Below are 20,076 nucleotides of genomic sequence, written 5' to 3'. Positions count from 1 at the left end.
AGGAGACGCAGGAAATGGAGAAGCAAAGGCGCGACAACGACGTGTCGTAAGTTTAGTGGCTAAACTAGCTTGCTTAAAGGTAATAAAGCGCCGCGGGAACGACATGCTGCTGTGGATGAACAGTGTTTTCTGCGGAGGTACAGTGTTTTCCACATGTCTGTGGATGAACGTGTATGGAAAATCTTCACTGCTTCGGTCTGGCGTGAGGAAAATCTTCACTGCTTCAGTCTGACGTGAGGAAAGGGTGCGTGCACTGCGTTTGCAGAGCAGTGAGCGAACGGCGTGCTCAGCGAGCCAAACTTGTGAGTGAGATTAATACGTAGCGTGTGCGACACACTATGGCAGCGGCAGCGCGTTATGCACTGATAATTTTGCAAGGTGATTAGCAAGCGAAGTAAAGGCGGGATAATTAGAGCAACAAGAGATGACCGTGGCGCATCGCGAGATTGATGGAGATATAAATCTTGTCAAGTGGTATGCTAATAATTAGTGAATGATAATAATTTATCATTTGACTTTGTGGCTATGGAGCTCTCACGTGGAGAGAGATGACGTGCTGGAAGGACAATTTGGACAAGGAATATATTAGAGCTCAATTTGAGAATTAGTGCAATAAAATTTAATTTCTCATTTACCACATGCAATAATACATAAACATGATGCTCATGACATGGTTTAGTATTTTGATTAAGGCGTAACATCGAGGGTGTTACAAATCTACCCCCCTAAAACAAAATCTCGACCCGAGATTTCATGTGCCTAGTGTGAGAACAAGGTAGGAAATACATTTCGACGCAGCAACTAACTATCAGAACCATTGAGGAGATGAGGGTAATGTTTCAGTAGGTAACTCTCTTGTTCCCACATGGCTTCAGCCTCAGAATGATTTTGCCATTGTACCTTGTAAAACTTTATCACCCTGTTCCTGGTCACTCTCTCCTTCTCATCCAAAATTTTTATAGGATGCTCCACATAAGACAGATCAGGTTGGAGCGGGAGTCCTTCTATTTCTACAGATTCTTCAGGAACTCATAGGCATTTCTTTAGTTGCGAGACGTGAAATACATTGTGAACTACCGAGAGAATTTCAGGGAGTTGGAGACGATAAGCAACGGAACCACACTGCTGCAACACCTTGTATGGACCCACATACCGAGGGGCTAACTTGCCATGGACACCAAACTGATGTACCCCTCTCAAAGGAGATACCTTGAGATACACATAATCTCCAGCTGCAAATTCCAAAGGTCTTCTTCGTTTGTCTACGTAAGCCTTCTGTCGACTCTGAGCTGACTTCAAGTGTTCATGAATTATATTTACTTTCTCTCGAGCCTCCTTTATGAAATCCGGCCTAAAGTACCCACGGTCTCCTACCTCAACCCAGTTTAGTGGCGTCCTACACTTCTGTCCATATAAAGCTTCAAATGGTGCCATACGGATACTCTCCTGATAGCTGTTATTATAAGAAAATTCGGCCAGCTTCAAACACTGATCCCACTTCTCAGGAAAAGAGATGGTACAAGCCCGCAGCATATCCTCGAGCACCTGGTTCACCCTTTCAGTTTAACCATCAGTCTGGGGACGGTATGCCGAGCTTCTAAGAAGACGAGTACCCAAACACTCCTGGAGTTTCTCCCAGAAACGAGAGACAAAAACTGACCCTCTATCAGAGATGATGGTGAGAGGAACTCCATGTAGGGTCATAATCCGATCAAAGTATAACTCCGCATACTTCTTGGCATTGTATCTAGTGTCCACCGGAAGGAAGTGGGCAGACTTGGTGAGACGGTCCACAATGACCCAAATAGAATCAAAGCCCGAGGAGGTGCGGGGTAAACCCATAATGAAATCTAGGGAAATATCCTCTCATTTCCAAACAGGAATGGGCAAGGGCTGCAGATACCCAGGAGTACACATATGATCTGCCTTGACTCTACCACAAGTGTCACACTCCGCAACGAACTGGGTGATATCTTGCTTCATGTAAGACCACCAGTACAGTGTCGACGTATGGAAAATCTTCACTGCTTTGGTCTGGCGTGAGGAAAATCTTCACTGCTTCAGTCTGACGTGAGGAAAGGGTGCGTGCACTGCGTTTGCAGAGCAGTGAGCGAACGACGTGCTCAGTGAGCCAAACTTGTGAGTGAGATTAATGCGTAGCGTGTGCGACACACTATGGCAGCGGCAACGCGTCATGCACTGATAATTTTGCAAGGTGATTAGCAAGCAAAGTAAAGGCGGGATAATTAGAGCAACGAGAGATGACCGTGGCGCGTCGCAAGATTGATGGAGATATAAATCTTGTCAAGTGGTATGCTAATAATTAGTGAATGATAATAATGTATCATTTGACTTTGTGGCTATGGAGCTCTCACGTGGAGAGAGATGACGTGCTGGAAGGACAATTTGGACAAGGAATAAATTAGAGCTCAATTTGAGAATTAGTGCAATAAAATTTAATTTCTCATTTACCACATGCAATAATACATAAACATGATGCTCATGACATGGTTTAGTATTTTGATTAAGGCGTAACACCGAGGGTGTTACATGTATGTCTTTAGTGGCATATATATAAAAGGAGTTTGGCAATGGAATGGAATAAATAAATGTAAACTCTAACATGCGACGATGAAAGGTCCTAGTGGCTAGAGGGGGTGAATAGCCTATTAAAAAATTCTACAACAACACTTAACAAACCGGTTAGACAAATATGAGGCGAAGCGAGTGTTGCGCTAGCCTACTAAAATACAAGCCACCTACCACAATTCTAGTTTATATAATCTCTATCCACACAATGGCTATGTCACTACATTAAGTTAGTGTGCTCTCAAAGGCTAACTAAAGAGCCACACTAACCAAACTAAAAAGCTTTTACGACTAACTACAATAAAGAGCTTGACAACTAATTTGCGATAATGTAAAGAGAGAGAACAAGATGGTTATACCGCCGAGTCAAGAAATGAACCAATCAATCACAAGAACGAATACCAATGAAGACCAATCACCTCGGAATCAAATGATGACACAATGACTTTTTACCGAGGTTCACTTGCTTGCCGGCAAGCTAAATCTCGTTATGGCGATTCACTCACTTGGAGGTTCACGCGCTAATTGGCATCACACGCCAAAACCTTGATAGGGTGCCGCACAACCAACACAAGATGAGGATCACACAAGCCACGAGCAATCCACTAGAGTATATTTTGGCTCTCCACCGGGGAAAGATCAAGAACCCATCACAATCACCACAATCGGAGCCGGAGACAATCACCAACCTCCGCTCAACGATCCTCGCTGCTCCAAGACGTCTAGTGGCGGCAACCACCAAGAGTAACAAGCGAATCCCGCAGCGAAACACAAACACCAAGTGCCTCTAAATGCAAACACTCAAGCAATGCATTTGTTTTCACTTCTAATCTCACAAAGATGAAGAATCAATGAGGAAGATGAGTGGAAAGTCTTTGGCTAAGCTCACAAGGTTGCTATGTCAATGCAAATGACCAAGAGAGTGAGCTAGAGCCAGCCAAATGATATTTATAGACACCCCCAAATAATAGAGTCGTTGGCTCAACTATTGGACTGACTACGGGACGACCGGTCGCGTAGGTCATGTGCACCGGACGCGTCCGGTGTGGTGATCGGACGTGTCCGGTCGCTGTGTCCGGTCATAGCCTAACCGCCACGTGTCCCATTCAAATTATTTAGCCATTGGCGCCCAACGGCTATCTCTGTGCACAATAATACTACGTGATCGAACGCGTTGTTAGAAAATGACTGGACCCAGGAGACGCGGCGTCAGGTCGAGTCCAGAGAGCTCCCAGAGCCGCTCTGGGCTGACCGGACGTGGCCGATCACATCGGACCGGACGCTCCCAGCGTCCGATGAATTATTGCACTGAAAACCAGATACTTGCTGGTTCACACCGGACATGTCCGGTGTGACGACCAGACGCGTCCGGTCGCTCTCAGCAATCCTACATTGGGCTATATCACTTTGACCTGATGCTGAACAGTAACTCGTCAACGTCCGGTCACTCCACTAAGCCAGAGTCCGGTCACTTTCACTTAGTCGCTCACCTCGGGTCCAAATATCGGGCGCGTCCGGTCCTGATTCCGGACATGTCCGATCACTTCTGTCTGACTACCCCAAGACTGGATAAAATACCGGACGCGTCCAGTCCCAATTTTAGACGTGTCCGGTCACTCTGTGACCAGCGCGACTAACTCCTTTTCAACTATATCTTCTTTACACTTGCTCAAATGTGCCAACCACCAAGTGTATCACCTTGTGCACATGTGTTAGCATATTTTCACAAATGTTTTCAAGGGTGTTAGCACTCCACTAGATCCTAAATGCATATGTAATGAGTTAGAGCATCTAGTGGCACTTTGATAACCGCATTTTGATATGAGTTTCATTCCTCTTAATAGTACGGCTATCGATCCTAAATGTGATCACACTCATTAAGTGTCTCGATCACCAAAACAAAAAAGTTCCTATCAAGTTTCACCTTTGCTTTGAGCTTTTTAGTTTTCTCTTTCTTCTTTTCTAAGTCTAAGCATTTGATCATCACCATGCCATCACCATCATCATGATTTTCACCATTGCTTCATCACTTGGAGTAGTGCTACCTATCTCATAATCACTTTGATAAACTAGGCTAGCACTTAGGGTTTCATCAATTCACCAAAACCAAACTAGAGCTTTCAGACGGTCACATGCTTGCTACACCGTGCGACCGTCGAGCTAGCGCCGGCGTCATCGCTGTCGTCGAAAGCGGGTTAGGGTTTAGCCATCTCCCCCAGCTCTAGATTGCACCAGGTTGGCCAAGCGGCTAGTGGCGGTGGGTGGGTGGGTGATGAGGCGGCAAAGCGCCGCCGACCATGGTGGTGGAGACGGCGGTTTGGGCGAAATAGGGGTGGGAGAGTATTGGTGGTGGCCGGTTGGTGGAGGCGCCGAATTAGCGGAGGGCAGGGCCGACGGTCGGGGAGCGAAGGATGGGCAGTGCAGCGAGGCGACATGTTACCAGCGCCCGCGGGCAATGGTGGGAGGCGGAGGCAGGCGAGGTCGCGCGCTCGCGTGGGAGCGCGACAAGTCGTGCGATAACTCTATCCATAAATAAATGTTATGTGGCTTTTGACATGGTGCTAGTAGGTGTCTTCCATATTTGGTAAGATTGCACAAGCACATGTACTCCCTCTGTCCTAGAGAAGTTTATAAATGACAAGTAAAGATATAATACTTACCACATTTGTGGTACTATTTTATGCAAAGTTATATCTTATTCTCTAAAATCCTTTATATTTGGATACATTTTTTAATGCTTGAATGTACTATATTATGGGATGGAGTATATTTGTTCAAGTTCTCGTGGCTATCATGATATACTCCCTCTGTTCTGAAATACATGGTATTCTAAGAATTTTTAAGGCAGGTTATGGGGTAAAACAAATGATGCAACTGTTAATGGTCGTTAACGTTAACTATAAGCCGTCATTATGACATATTTATTCCTAGCAAAGTTCTTTCCAATGGGTAAAACCAATGCCTTGCGTGGAAGAATTTCAAGCTTTCAGCATCAACATGATGAATCAATTCTCGAGGCATGGGAACGCCTTCAAGAATATATTTCAAAATATCCTCATCATAGAATGGAAGATCGGATTAGTTGCTCATGCAAACTTTCTACCACGGGTTGATCAATAGCGCCCGTGAGAATATGGATGCTGCTGCTGGAGGAGCGTTCTTATCACTCACTATCACTGAAGCAAAAGATCTTATAGAGAAGATGATTTCCAACTAAGGCTGGTCGGAAGAACGTCTCCAGCCTCACAAGAAAGGTGGAGGTATGCATATGGTCAAAGAAGTAGACATGTTGTCAGCTAAGATGGACTTGCTCATGAAGAGACTTGAAGATCAATCCAAGGAGAAGCAAGAAGTCATGCAAGTATATGATTCACACATGACGTGTGAAATCTGTTGTCTGAGAATGATTTCAGGTGCATCTAGAGACTAATTCAAGTGTGGTTTGTTCCAATGATCTTCTAGTAATGTGGGGAACTCGACCTAGGCGTTGGGTCATCATGCATGATGTGCGTGGAGTTCAAGCTTACCCATGGTGATGGTGGCCAATGGATGGGCATGGATCTCAATAGGGAGACTGGTAGAGATGGGGATGGAGAGGGAGAAGGCTTGGGGCTTGCTCACCATGTCATGGGGATGCTCCAACAGCAACACCTCGCGCCCAAGGATGCTTCGTGTAGGGAGATCGGCTTCGGGCTTGCTCCATGGCTTGAGGATGAAGAAGATGCTTGGGATGGCCTTCTCATCTATAACACCCCGGTGTTATGCCTGCATTTAGGCATTGCTAATCATACATATCGTGTATCATCAAGCATCCTATTCATACACGCATAATCTGGCATATAACAACTGAAACATTACTTTGAAACATACGAAGCATGTTTGTGAAAAGAAAAGGGTGCATACACTTATTAGAGTTGTTTTGCCCTGATTCTTGCTGGCTAGTTGAGTAGAAATTGTTGGTTATGCTTGTAAATCATCTAGAATGGTTTAGCACAAATTTTGGAGCAAGGTTTGTATTTGAATTATTGCCAAATTTTGCTTTGAAAATAATTCCCCAAAATTAGGGTTTTGAGTTAAAATTTAACTTTGATTCTATAATTTAAAATCTAGATAGAATTGGACTTTGGTCATAAAAGCAAAGTTGTAGGGAATTTAATTCTAAACAACTTTCATTTTTAGTACATTTTCAAAAGAGGTCATTTTCTTGCTCAAAATAATATTTGAAAACTGTTATTTGAAAATTTATTGAAATTAGAAATTGAAAAGGGTGTTCTCTGTTTAGCGGGCCGCCGCCTCGTTTTTGGCCTGCCAGCCGAAGCCGGCCCAGCGAGCTCCCGCGCGCCCCGCGCCTCGCCTCGCTCGGCCCAGCCCAGCACCGCGCCAGCCCGGCCTGCCTCCGCGCGCCGCGCCTTCTTCTTCCGCGCGCCGTGCCCGTCGCCGCGCCACGTCCCGAACGCGTCAGGCGACGCCCGCCGCGTGTCCGCCACGCGCCCGGCTAGCCCTGACCGCGCAGCGCACTGGCGGACTTGAAGAGGAGCGCGCCCTGCTGCCAGTCGCACGCGCTCTGCCCTCACTCCTCCCGCGCTGCCTTTCCCTCCGCCCTCGCCGCGAGCCCGAGCTCCGCCCTCGCCGCGAGCCCGAGCTCCGCCCTCGCCGCGAGCCCCGAGCTCCGCCGGCGTCAAACTCCCTCACCACCGAGCCATTCTTCAATTCGTCGCGCCCGCAGCTCCGCCTCGCCTCCCTTTGGCTCACGCTTGCGCTTGCGCCGCTTTCCGAGCCCTGGGTAAGCCTCCCCGCGCCTCGCCACCGGCATCCATGGCGCCGCCGTGCTCGGCCGCCGTGGAGCGCCCTCTTCCTCCCCTTCTCAGCCGAGCGTAGTTGCCTGCTTGCTTTCGCCTTGGCCTCGCACACCTATTGCGCTTGCTGGCTTGCGCTGCCATGGCCGGAGACGGCCGCCGGCCGCTGGCCGAGCCCCGCCGTCGCGCCAGCGCGCGCTCCGGCATGGCGCTCTGCCTCGGCTGGCCAGGCCGAGCCAGGCCGGGGGTTGCCGCCGGTTGGGCCGCCGCGCTCCTCCTGTTCGCTCGGGCCGCGCAGGCCGAAAGCGGCCGTGGGCCAGCTGTTCCCTTCGGGCCGGCCCAGTAGGGTTTTGAAGAATTGTTTTCAATTTATTCATTCTTATTTGAAAACAGAAATGGTTTGCAAAATATTTGGATACTCAAAGTTGCTCCAAATTTGTTGAAACAAATTTTTCTAGGTTCCTTATTACCAGATCTACTTGGGAAAATTATTGCATGTCATGTTTGATATACTTTTCTATAGGATTTTATTTAATCTTGAATATTGCTGATAACTTGAAAAATATGTAGAAAAATATATAGGCTTCAGAAAAATATGATTCCAAGTTTGTTAATCTTCTTATGTCATGTACTTCCTAGGAAAAATATATTTCATGTATGTGCTGTAGGAAAATTTTGAGGTGTAGTTCAAGTACCTTAAATGGCTGATTTTTGTTATTTTTGCTAGAGAGCAAATTTTGTATAAAACATGCATGTGGTAAATTTTGTACAGTCATTATATGCTATGAATAACCTAGGAAAAATATTAATTCTGTTGTTTGACACTTTTCATAGTACAAAGTAATTTCATGCTCATTTTCATGCTATAGCTTGTCATTTTTGTGTAGGATAGTTTACTTATCCAAATGCCATGAAATTTTTATGGTAGTCTGTTTAGGGTAGTAGTATGCTACTGTAATTTTCTCAGATTTTTAGGAGCATCAGAAATATATGTTGCTATTCAAACCTATTATTAATTAGGGTTTAAGCCAGTGTTGCTTTAAGTGTGATTAAGAAATTAGTAAAGCTTTGGTGTATCTTTGAAGCATTTCATAAGATAGGTTCACTTAAATATTAGTAGTAGAAGAGAATGCAGTAGATGACATGTGCTCGTAGTATAGTTTCTTGAATGATGTTGACTACCTTGCATTAAACATATCCATCGCATTCATCCCCTTCGATGCACCGTTTGCATAATCACTTACGCGCATTGCATCATACAGGATCGCAAACCGAGAACCCAGTCGTCATACCCGAGGAGCCCGAGGAGCAGTTCGAGGTGCAGCCGCAGGAAGTGCCAGAAGCCGACGAGGAGGGCGTTGAGGAACTTCCGGAGTGCCCCGATCACCGTCCGAGCTCCTTCGAGAGAGGCAAGCCCCGGAGCATTTTTCTCCCGGTTTGCAATGATTTAATTAAATGCTTTACTTTAATTAATGCATTACGTTCAGGAGTTGTTTGCAACCGTTGCTGCATTATACCTTGCTTACCTTTGTTATACTATATCCTTGTTACCCTGGTATCCGTAATCGAGTCAATGCTTAGCTGGCTTAGACCGGTAGAAGTCGGGTGATTTCCTGTCACCTGCGAGCTATAGGTGGTTACCTGGATCTGTTTGGATGACTATGAAGTCATGGTATAACTAAGTGTTAAATGAAGTTGAGACCGGACGGGGACTTGCAGTGTTTTGGACTGTAGTGTTTTCCGTCTGTGTCGATTAAGGACCGGCCGTTGTTGGGCCTCGAGTCATGTTGAACGCATGCCTTACATTTAGCTGGCCGGATAAAGTACCTTCCGACCGCGAAGCTGGGAGATTTTTCGGGCCGAGTAAATTGCCCGCAGCGCACTGTGCCGAAGCAGGTGTGGTAGGACACGGGGGCGGGATGATAAGGCCAAAGTGCAGTCGGTCGGCCCCCGGGTACATGTGGTTCCTGGCAAACTCGAGGTTCCTGGAAAGTTGACTCGGTGATCAATATCTCACTTTAGCGGGTGAGTGAGATTTGTGTAAGGAACAAATCACCAGCTGGTTAGGAATCGATTCGAATCGCCATCGCTCCTGGATAGTGAGCACTTGACTTGAGTTACTTCATCGTAGTAAATGTTATGGAACACTTGGACAGTTATAATGAATATGACAGCACGGAAGTTGATTAATGATCATTGGTTATCATTATCTGTTTAATCACATGTTTAATCTAGCATAGGTGCAAACCTAGTTGACAGGTTAATAATAATTAACTTGGCAATAATGCTTTTAGACAGGTTCTTGAAATGCTAAAAATGCTTCTTTTGCAAATGAGTCAGCTACCCCACTATAAAGCCCTTCATAATCCTTGGTGTCATTTATTTTCGGTTATGTCGGGTAAGTAGTACATTCTCGTACTCAGGGTTTTATTTCCACTTGTTGCAGATGGGCAGATGTACTATGGCTACTGTATCAACTGCCTGTATCCTGCGATGGGTGATGCTTAGGACCATGGGCATGGTCATTCCTTACGTCTCATCTGATGCTTTTGTGGGAGATGATCATTCGATGGCAATATATTTGAACTCCGTGTGAGTGTGTGTGGTTTTAAACAATTGCCTTCCGCTACTTTTATTCGAACTTGTTTTGTAATAACTATGTTTAAACTCTGATGTATCTGTTATGCAAACTTTTATGTAATATGTGATTGGTGACCGCTAAACTTATTACGATCATGGCTGGGACATGAATTGGTTTGAAATCCTTCGTGATTTCACGGACTACCGGGTTATACGGGCTTAAGTTTGCTAAAGCGTCTGCTCTGGCGGATGATTTTCTTACTTAATTTCGTATAATTGGTCGGTTCTGTTACATCATCCAACTCTAGCGAGGTAAGCGCATGGTGGAGCATGTTGCTGTTGATGGTCTCTACCGCCAAAATAAACCGTTAATTTTACCTGCTTAAATCCTAAAAATCAAACAATCACCATAGGACTAGAAGCTTTAAAGTAACAAATTGCACAAGTCTTGATGAATATTTGCATGCAGGTGAATTTAGCCATTGTACGAGCCAAAATGGTCCATAATACGTGAAGTAATTTTGATGATCCGTGATGGACTCAACCCAAAAGGGCCTCAAGACCATCATACAAGACTTACCACCAAAGATCAGGGTGAGAGGCTGACAGGGGGTCGGCCAACCTGTAAAAGGCCCCCTGATCTCCTCCAGAAGGCCATCCTCAATCCATGAGAGATCATCGAGATCAATATTAAGTCACTCCACGAGGAATAGGTATAGAACTCTCTGAAAGGATCAAGATGCCCAAGAGAGGGGGTGAATTGGGCTAATTCTAAATTTTCTTGCAATAATTAAAGTCTACGGTTAGCCCAATTAACCCCTTGTGCCTATAAAAGTGTTTTTAATAATCTAACGCATAAAGGACTTGCAACCTATGTTCCAAACTTACTCTAGCATGGTAATTCTATGAATGTAAGAACAAGTATTGAATTGCTCAAAGTAAATACTCAAAGTAAATGCTCAAAGTAAATAGAGAGAGAGAGGAACGCGGCGATGTTTTGCCGAGGTATCGGAGAGTCACCACTCCCCACTAGTCCTCATTGGAGCACCCGCGTAAAGGTGTAGCTCCTCCTTGATCCGTGCAAGGATCAAGTGCTCTCTACGGGTTGATTCTTCGACACTCCGTCGTGGTGAATCACCCACAACCACTCAAAACTTGAGTTGGGTCACCCACAAGCTCCGCCGGGTGATCACCAAGCTCCCAATCACCACCAAGCTGTCTAGGTGATGGCGATCACCAAGAGTAACAAGCACGAACTCTCACTTGACCATGCGAAGCCTAATGAGAACGGTGGATGCACACTTTGCTACTCTTGATTCACTAATGAGGCTACTCTCTTGGATTCTCAAATCTCAATCACATCACTAGGACCTTGCTCTTCTTGGCACTCACAAACGTGTTTCTTAGCTGTTGGAATGAGCAAAAGTGGTTCCACACACGAGTGGAGCTTCTATTTATAAGATAGCCTGAAAAACGAACCGTTATGTGCCTCTGCGGGGTGACCGGACGCTCCCGTAATGTTGCCCGGACGCTCCGGTCAGTTCAACCCGCACACCAGTGTTTAAGTGTTGACCGGACGCTGGCAGGGTCCGGTCACCACTGACCGGACACGTCCGGTCCCATTTTACCCTCACTGGATGCTTACTGTACTCGACCGGACGCTGGATCCTCAGGGTCCGGTCAATTTTGACCGGACGCGTCCGGTCGCAGATTCACTCTTCTGGAACCTTACTGGAGTCGACCGGACGCAGGCATTCAGCGTCCGGTCACTTAACCTCCCAGCGTTCGGTCACACCAGACGCAATCTCCTCGGTCAAATGAACTGACCGGACCCTGCGGCTAGCATCCGATCGCACCGGAGCCAACGTCCGGTCAGTATTTGACCCTCCATTCACTTCCAACTTTCGATCATACGTGAATAAAGTTTGCTCCATAGGATCTAAGGGCTTTGTTGGAGCTACCTAGTGCTAGACTTAGTAAGTGTGCACCACACCTAACTCACTAGACTCACCTAGGTCAAGCTACCCGTCCATACCCCCTTAATAGTACGGCCAAGGGAAAAACAAAGTCCTAAACTATTCTAAGTGTCTCTCCAACTCCAATCGACACTTAGAACTAGTCATCCTTAACCTTGTCGTCCATCCTTTGAAAACCGAAACGATTTCCATCATAGGGGCATGACATCCATGATTGCCCAATCGATCTCCATTACCATGACCTAACTTAATTGCCTCTGCAAAACACGCGTTAGTCATAATAATCTTGTATTGTCATTAATCACCGAAACCCAACTAGGAGCCTAGATGCTTTCACTCTCCAATGTAGTAGATTATTATCTTAAGAGTTAGGGTCGAGTGGACTCATGTCTAGATTCTGGATCTAGTATCGGAGGCTTGGTAAGCCATTGTATCTTTACTTTCATAGCTTATGAGACTTCAATACTTACATGCTATATTATTATTTACTTGATTATGCTTACATTGGTTATACACTTAGAAGTAATCGAAGTTATCTTTATGCTTATGCATAGGATCGTAGAGCGCTTAGCTTAGTGGTCGACCGCGCTAACTAGCAGACTGTGTAAGCGTGGTGCTTATACATAGTAGTGCCTGTGGATGCACCCTGCAAGTGAGAACGTGTGGTAGACCAAGTAGAGTGACAACTACAAGGTTCTCCGTAATCCACCTCATTTGTAGGACTAGTACGACCCGGTTGCGAGAGAAGAGATATGTTTAGCCATGCTCTTCATAGCAATGTCCTTTATGCATGAATATGGAGTTAATCTTTTTTTTGAATAATAGGTTTCCCCAGCTTTATTACCATAAAGCAATAAGTTGCAGTTCATAGTACTTTAGGCGCACAAACGCAGGGCCATATGGCCAAAAGGGAAAAGAGCATGCCAGGAACGGCAGCCAAACCACATCTAAGCCCTATTACGTTGTAAGACTGACGCATTTCCTGAGCCCTCCAAAAGCTGAACAGTTGATTGAACCGACCCTGATGTATCCAAACTCCATTTGATCCACGGTGCTGAGCTTGCTTCGACTTTCACCAGTTGATTCACCTGCTCCATCTTCTCCTGGACCACCGGTTTGAACATCGGCAACCAGCTTCTTAGCATCCTTCCCACTATAGCAAACACCTTCTTCATCCCACTCCACGGCACTCCCTGAAAACATAATTCATTGCGTAATTTCCAAAGCACCCAGATAATCGCCGAAGAGACAATATTACACACCATGAACTTTTTATTTGCTATCCACAAGGAAGCAACAGATTCAAAGTCAGTACCAACAGTTCTAGTAAGCCAAAATGAGACAGATTCCCAAACATTCTTAGCCACAACAGTGAAAGAACAAATGAGAAATTGACTCTTTTTCATCACAAAGCAGGCAAGTAGGATCAGTAACTTCCCTCCTTTTAGCTAGATTATCCCTGGTTAGCACTCTATTATTAGATAGCAACCAAAGGAAGAACTGTACCCTTGGAGGAATGTTCTTCCAAACAGCTTGAACAAAAACTGGAACCACACCCCTATGGTTAATGATTCGATATAGAGACTGCACAGAATATTTTCCAGATGAGCTATTACTCTAGAAGATTTGATCCTCCTCATCTGTTAAAACAATGCTTTCCACAGCAGCTCTTAACTCTTCCCACATACTCATAAGTCTCTCAGACACATTTCTCCTAAAGGAGAGCTGGAGCTCCTCACCATCCCAAACATCCCTAATCGACTTTCCTTGCTGTTCATTAATAATATAAAGAGGCTAGAAAAGGATAGCCAAGCTAGTATTGACAAGCCATTGATCCTCCCAAAATCTCACTTTTTCACCATTTCCAACTACCCATTTAATGCCCATATGGGCAGCATGCATAGCCCAAATAACCCCTTTCCAAAAAGGGGATACACCCACATCAGGACAACAAAAAATATTAGGTTTCTTAGTTCTATACTTGAAATCGACAATTCTTGTCCAGATGGAGTTTGAATTTAAGTGATATCTAAAAATCCAAGAACTTAAGAGAGCCATGTTCAAACTCCTTGAATCAGGGATACCCAAACCCCCCATCTCCTTTTTCTGAGAAACAAGTTGCCAATTGGCCAAATGATATTTGTGTCTATCCTCATTGTTGTTCCAAAGAAAGTGCCCCATATGGGTGTTTATCATGTCAATAGCCCACCTGGGGAACTTGATTACAGAAAGTAAATATATAGGAATGCTGGCTAGACAAGACTTAAGTAGGGTCAGTCTTCCTGCATAAGATAGGAGCCTGGCCTTCCAACCAGCTATCCTCTTAACAATTTTATCAATCACAGGCTGTAAATCCTCTCTTCTCAACTTAGAAAAATGTAAGGGAACTCCTAAGTATTTAATAGGGAAATCACTCTTTTTGCAACACAATTTTTTAGCAAACTCATTGGCCCTCTCATCATCTACTCCTAAAACCAAAAGATCACTCTTATCATAATTGATTTTCATACCAGACAATTGCTCAAAACAAACTAACAGTCACTTTAAATTGGCTGCTTTATCCAGATTATTTTCAAGGAAAAGTAAGGTATCATCAGCATACTGGAGGCTAATGATGCCCCTAGGTTCAGATTGTGGCAACAAACCAGAAATCAGATTTACTCTAGCTGCCCTCATGAGCATCCTAGTAAAAACATCAGCTACCAAGTTAAAAAGGAGAGAAAGGGGATCCCCTTGTGTAAGCCCCTTCCCTGGTTTAAAGAAGGTACTATTCTCATCATTCATTCTAATACAAATGGAACCTCCCTGTACCACCTTTGATATCCAACCTCTCCACTTAGCTCCAAAACCCCTAGACTTTAACCTTTCTTCCAGAAAATTCCAACTAACCCAGTCATACGCCTTCTCATAATCAAGTTTCAGAATAATTCCTGACTCCTTCCTATGGACCTCATGGATTATCTCATGAGCCGCCACCACACTTTCTAAAATATACCGGCCTTTAATAAAGGCTGTTTGGTTAGATGCAATCAATCTATTTGCCACTTTAATCAATCTATTATTCAGTAATTTACCAAAAATCTTAAAACTGCAATTGAAAAGACTAATAGGCCTATATTTTTTAAGGGTCCTGGCATCAGGCTCCTTAGGTAAAAGTGTAATCATAGCAAAGTTCAACCTATCTAGATTCAACATATCTTTCTCAAAACAATTGACTAATTCCATTAAATCACTCTTAAGAATATCCTACAAAATCTGATAGAAAAGAAAAGAGAAACCATCAGGTCCCGGGCCCCTTTAGCATAAGGGCCAAAGACAGCCTCCTTCACCTCAGCCTCAGAGAAAGGAGCCTCCAACATATCATTCTCCTCCTCAGACACCTTCTCACTTTCTTCCCAAAAATCTTCTCCTAAACTGACCCCCTTGTCCTCCTCCATACCAACCAAGGTTTTGTAAAAGGAAACAGCATGCTTAAGCATGACATCATTCTCCTCAATCCACCCCTCCCTCAGGCCCATCAAGGCCAGGAATTCTTTTTTTCATATTTCTCTGATTGGCAACAGCTTGGAAATAAGCTGTATTTCTATCCCCCTCCTTAATCCTCCTATCTCTAGATCTCTGCCTAATTCTTATTTCTTCTAGCCTCCACAAGCCCTCCAAATCATTATTAATATTATCCATTCTATCCCTATCCTGCTGGCTCAAGGTACAAAATATTAACCATGACATCTATTAACCCTAAACCCTAAACCCCAAACAAACTTATCATAGCAGTTTTTAACCATGACAAAAGCACAAAATTCCCCATTCATACAAGCTAGCACTTCAAATTTTCTGTCATTAAAACCAACCAAAATACCCCCAGCAATCCCCTTTGCAGGCAGCACATGCCAACTGAAATCCTTATGGATATATGAAAGAAAAGACTCATTTAAGTTTTTCTTTTTTGTTTCTTGTAAACCAACAAAATCCAAACTATTATCTTTCACAAAATCTGCTAAGCATTGAAGACGACCTTCTTTATTAAGGCCCCTAATATTCAAAAAGGCTCCTATCATTGCTAACTATATCAGAGTTATCACCACAGCTTTTAGAAGCTACATCAACCCATGATTTAGGATCCATACAGGAAGGTTTCTTTATAGGACCAGCACACACATCATTTAAAGGAGGAAAATCCTCAACCCATACAGCAATATCTAGATTACTAGGGAGGTTAGCCTCCGGGTTATTGTTTTCAAAAGCCTCTCTATCACCCAATTCTTTATTCTTTAGGTTATTCAATTTTTCATGAACATTCTTACTATCATTAGAAGGGCGGGCCTGGTGTAAGCGGTAGAGTCTTACCGCCTGTGACTGGAAGGTCCCGGGTTCGAGTCGCGGTCTCCTGGCATTGGACAGGCGTGGGTAAGGCTTGCCACTGACACCCTTCCCCAGACCCCGCACAGAGCGGGAGCTCTCTACAATGGGTACGCCCTTTTTTTATTCTTACTATCATTACCAAAAGAAATATTCACGCTCACAGCCTTTTGTAATAATACTTCATTGCTTTCAAAAGCAAAGGAAGTTCTTTGAGTTATACCTTTCATCGTATTCCCAGCCTCCTTAAAATCTTGAGCCTTTTGCATGACAGTCCTTCCATCCTTTGGGACTCTCTTAGGACGATCAATCCTCAAGATAGGGCCCCATTTCCTTTTCTGCCTCTTCTTGACTTGTTCAGTCACTAGATCACCATCAGATTGCATCATCTTCTTCTGAGTCACCCGCTCATCTTGTAGAACCCCCACTTCTTGGATCTCCTCAACATGATCAGCTTCTTTATTGTCTACCGATTCCCCCAGAGAAATCACTTTCTCATCCACAGCCATTTCTGACTTAGAAGATTCCCCATCAGATTCAGAATCCTCCAGGTCCATTCTTCTCAACAGATTAGCACATTCCTCATTCATGCTAGCCGATTGCGCCATTCTCCTAAACTCCTCCCATTTGGAGTGATGAGACTCTTCACTTATCAGCTTATAGAACTTGTTACCCACAATTTGACAATCAGAATTCTGACTCTGAGAGGCATCAGGTGTCTGAAACTGACATTATGCCATACTCACTAGAGTTGCAGCCTTTTTAGATACAAGACTTCCACTGGCCTGGTTTAAACCAGCATGTAAGCTATCACCATCATCCACCGGAGGAATATCATTAATGATACTCATAGTACCCTTTCCTTTCAGGTTATCATTAGCAATAACATTCTCTCCATCATTAGTAGAATGCTGACCTTGTGTAACCTGTTCCTTAGTTGTTAACAGCTTGTCCACAACTCCATTCATGCTAGCAATCAATTGCTTTTCTTGCCCCCATGGATCAGATTGGTCCATCCCAATGTTGACTGTTCTGGCACCAGAAACAGAGCTCTGCCTATTCTCGTTAGCAGGTGTTTTCTCCTTATCTTGGAGCATCTTATCCTTAGTAAGGTCATTATCATCATCTAACAGGTCATCATCATCATCATCCTCACCATTATCCTTCTTCTTGTCATCATCATTACCCCCACCGTCATCATTGCCCGGTTGTCTATGATCAGCAGCCTTCACACCTTCCACATCAAAAGACACCACAAACAGGTCCTTGTTCATCTCATACAGTCTGTCCTTAGGTATCTTACTAGTATTCCCTGCAAGCAACCTTAATCCTCACAACTTCATATAAAGTCTTGAAAATAGTAGTCCAGTCAACCTCAATCATCAAGCCAAACCCAGATGCAATTTGGGCAAACACCTTCCAGTGGCACCACCTAGGAGGTATTCCCAGAATCTACACCCACACTTCTTGTAGCGCAGCAAAAGGTTCCAGATCTCCTATCCACTCTAAGACTTCCACTTGAACACCCTCTTTTCTCAGGTTGAAGGATGGATAATTTTTTATATCTGAAACTTTCTTGTGAGAAGGAAACCGCACCAGAAACTTCCCAGGTTCAAGCTCCCTAATCTGCCATGGCCACTCTTTACAATATATTTCAGAAAGCTCAGCCTCTAACTCAGCCAACGTGATTTGTCCAGTCTTAACTCTAACCACTCCACAGTTTGTCAGATTCAACCACAGAGTAGACTCCACTGAAGGGATCTCCAATTGATAAAACTCTAATCCATGACTAGAACTCCCCACATAAGCAGCAATAGGATGATCAGCTTTCCAAACAGGACAAACATTCATGTGATGGCCCGCTACCCCACAAATGAAGCAATTTTTTTGTTTCAAGCAATTCCCCATGAAGTGCCCTGGTTCACCGCAGTTGTAGCAAGTCAGATTGCGATACCTTGGGTCGATGATCGGGGCTTGATCTTGGTTCTAGGTAACTTGGTCGCGTCCCTGCGCCGCTCCCCGCCTAGGTGGCGGTTGTTGCTGGCGCGGAGGAGGCGCTTGTTGCCAGGGTGGTGGTGGTGGAGGTCGGGGTTGCCTCTGCTGCTCTTGGTGAACACGCCCCTAATCCATCCATCCCTGCACCTGGGGTTGCGGGAATCGCTATTAGATTCTGAGGCCCCGACGATCGAGGAGGAGGTGGACGCGGACCTTGCGGAGGCCGCCTGGGCTCCGGTTGCCACACCCATCTCCCACCTTCCGCCATCGGAAGCTTGAGGATCTCGGCGAAGGACTCCTTTTCTCCCCCCTTGCCCCAGAAATCTCTCGCGAAACTGAGCTCGACCGGCGGTTTGGTGATCCTGTTCGAGCGACCAACCCGGAAGCAGTCTTCCAGAGAGATATGCCTTGACTCCACCAGATCCCGCCGGATATAGAAGAGCCGCCCGTCGGAGTTGGAGATGGGGATTTGGGTGGAATCGGAGGGCCGAACCCTAAGGTTCCGTGGCGGCGGCGAGTCAATCGCCCAAAGCTGACTGAAAACTCCTCGATCACCTCCTCACACCGAATATTCTCCAGAAACTTCGCCCCCTCCACGTCTCCACGCGTTGCTACAACAAGATCTCGTTTAGTCGGCGTGAAATTTGGGAATTTAGCTATTGTAGTTAGTATTTAATTATGGATTAATTAGGTTTAAAACGTTCGTCTCGTGATTTCCAATCCAAATTGTGTAATTAGTTTTTTTTCATCTACTATTTAATATTCCATGCATATATCGCAAGATTCGATGTGATGGCTACCGTAGCACTTTTTGAAAAAACTTTTTAAAACTGAACAAAGCCCAAATAAGTACATATATGCTTGTAGTAAGAATATATACCTCACCCAAGTTATCACATTTGTTTAATCATTAATGGTCTATCTCTTGAGTGTCATTATATTTAATTCCTATCTTTATATTTTCTCATGCTCTAGCCATGCTGGTTCGTTGATTAATAGATATTTCTTTATTATTAATAAATCTTTATTCTATTGTTTCTCTATGATAAAATATAAATAATAATACCTAGAATATTTTCGGTGATATGCTTACAATGATATTACGTGCGCTTGTAGAATCCTTAATATTATATTTGCACTTACAACCTTAGCAGGCCATGTTCCAGGAACGTAGGGAACGTGGTACGGGAATGTGGAACGTGGTACGACACTCTTAGGAATTGTAGAACGAAGGGGTATACAGCTTCGACTTGTTCCTTTAACTAATGGAATGCGTACCAACTGTGTAAGGAACGCGTCAAAGACGTGGTGGTTTGCCCGTGCAGGATAAAGTTGTTATGGTATGTGCTGAATTAGAGTCCTCTGTGCGTCATATTTTTTTTTCCTATCATTTGTTTTTTTTTATATTGGGCCATCAATTACTAAACCCTAAGGCCTAAGCCCACGCACCCATCGCCATCTTCTACTGCTAGACTGCTACCACCCAGCAGCTGGCCGCCGCCGCCGCACCGCACAGTTGATGAGAGCACTGCACGTCTGCACCACACGAGCTGACTGGAGCACGGCCGCAGTCGCACAGCCGCCGGCGACCGGCCACTTCGGACGATGTACGACGGACGTACGACGGGCAGCCATGATAGACCCGTCTAATCTAATGCCTTGCAGGAGTATTCGTCTTCTATTAGACACTAAGTACCCAAGGAACGACACTAAATCACGCAGTTTTGTCGAGCACACCACAAGGGAGAACCCGAAAATCCACATTTTTCCATCAGAATCAT

The 20,076-nt window shown here is 44.7% G+C and overlaps 1 protein-coding gene and 1 non-coding gene across 4 annotated transcripts; both read right to left on the bottom strand.

The window, feature by feature from the left end:
* Window positions 1-5,548: 5,548 nt before the first annotated feature.
* LOC136455687 (small nucleolar RNA R71) lies at window positions 5,549-5,656 on the bottom strand. The gene has a single exon (XR_010759167.1). It is a non-coding gene; the product is annotated as a small nucleolar RNA R71 (small nucleolar RNA).
* Window positions 5,657-12,749: 7,093 nt separating this feature from the next.
* On the bottom strand, window positions 12,750-18,880 carry LOC136449885 (uncharacterized). 3 transcript variants are annotated; one of them, XM_066450113.1, is made up of 3 exons: window positions 16,524-18,880; window positions 16,289-16,432; window positions 12,750-13,134 (listed from the first exon to the last, which is right to left on the bottom strand). In XM_066450113.1, exons 1-3 carry the CDS (start codon window positions 16,906-16,908, stop codon window positions 12,899-12,901), a joined length of 765 nt encoding a protein of 254 aa, XP_066306210.1. In that variant the 5' UTR covers window positions 16,909-18,880; the 3' UTR covers window positions 12,750-12,898. The 3 variants fall into 3 exon arrangements, with proteins under 3 accessions (XP_066306210.1, XP_066306211.1, XP_066306212.1); XM_066450114.1 differs by having other exon boundaries at window positions 16,289-16,401; window positions 16,524-18,878; XM_066450115.1 differs by lacking the exon at window positions 16,289-16,432 and having other exon boundaries at window positions 16,524-18,876.
* Between the last annotated feature and the right edge of the window lie 1,196 nt (window positions 18,881-20,076).

Source organism: Miscanthus floridulus, chromosome 5 (assembly GCF_019320115.1).
Source record: "Miscanthus floridulus cultivar M001 chromosome 5, ASM1932011v1, whole genome shotgun sequence".
In the NCBI taxonomy this organism is placed as follows: domain Eukaryota; kingdom Viridiplantae; phylum Streptophyta; class Magnoliopsida; order Poales; family Poaceae; genus Miscanthus; species Miscanthus floridulus.
Note: the sequence above shows the minus strand (reverse complement) of the source record. Positions and strands in the feature narration are given on the sequence as shown.

Coding starts and splice junctions, on each gene's coding strand:
- LOC136449885 (XM_066450113.1), bottom strand. CDS start 16,908: ATGGCGCAATCGGCTAGCATGAATGAGGAATGTGCTAATCTGTTGAGA. Junction 16,433..16,523: donor GGCTGGGAATACGATGAAAG/GTATAACTCAAA, acceptor TGGTAATGATAG/TAAGAATAAAAAAAGGGCGT. Junction 13,135..16,288: donor GGACCTTCCAGTCACAGGCG/GTAAGACTCTAC, acceptor TTATGTTTTCAG/GGAGTGCCGTGGAGTGGGAT.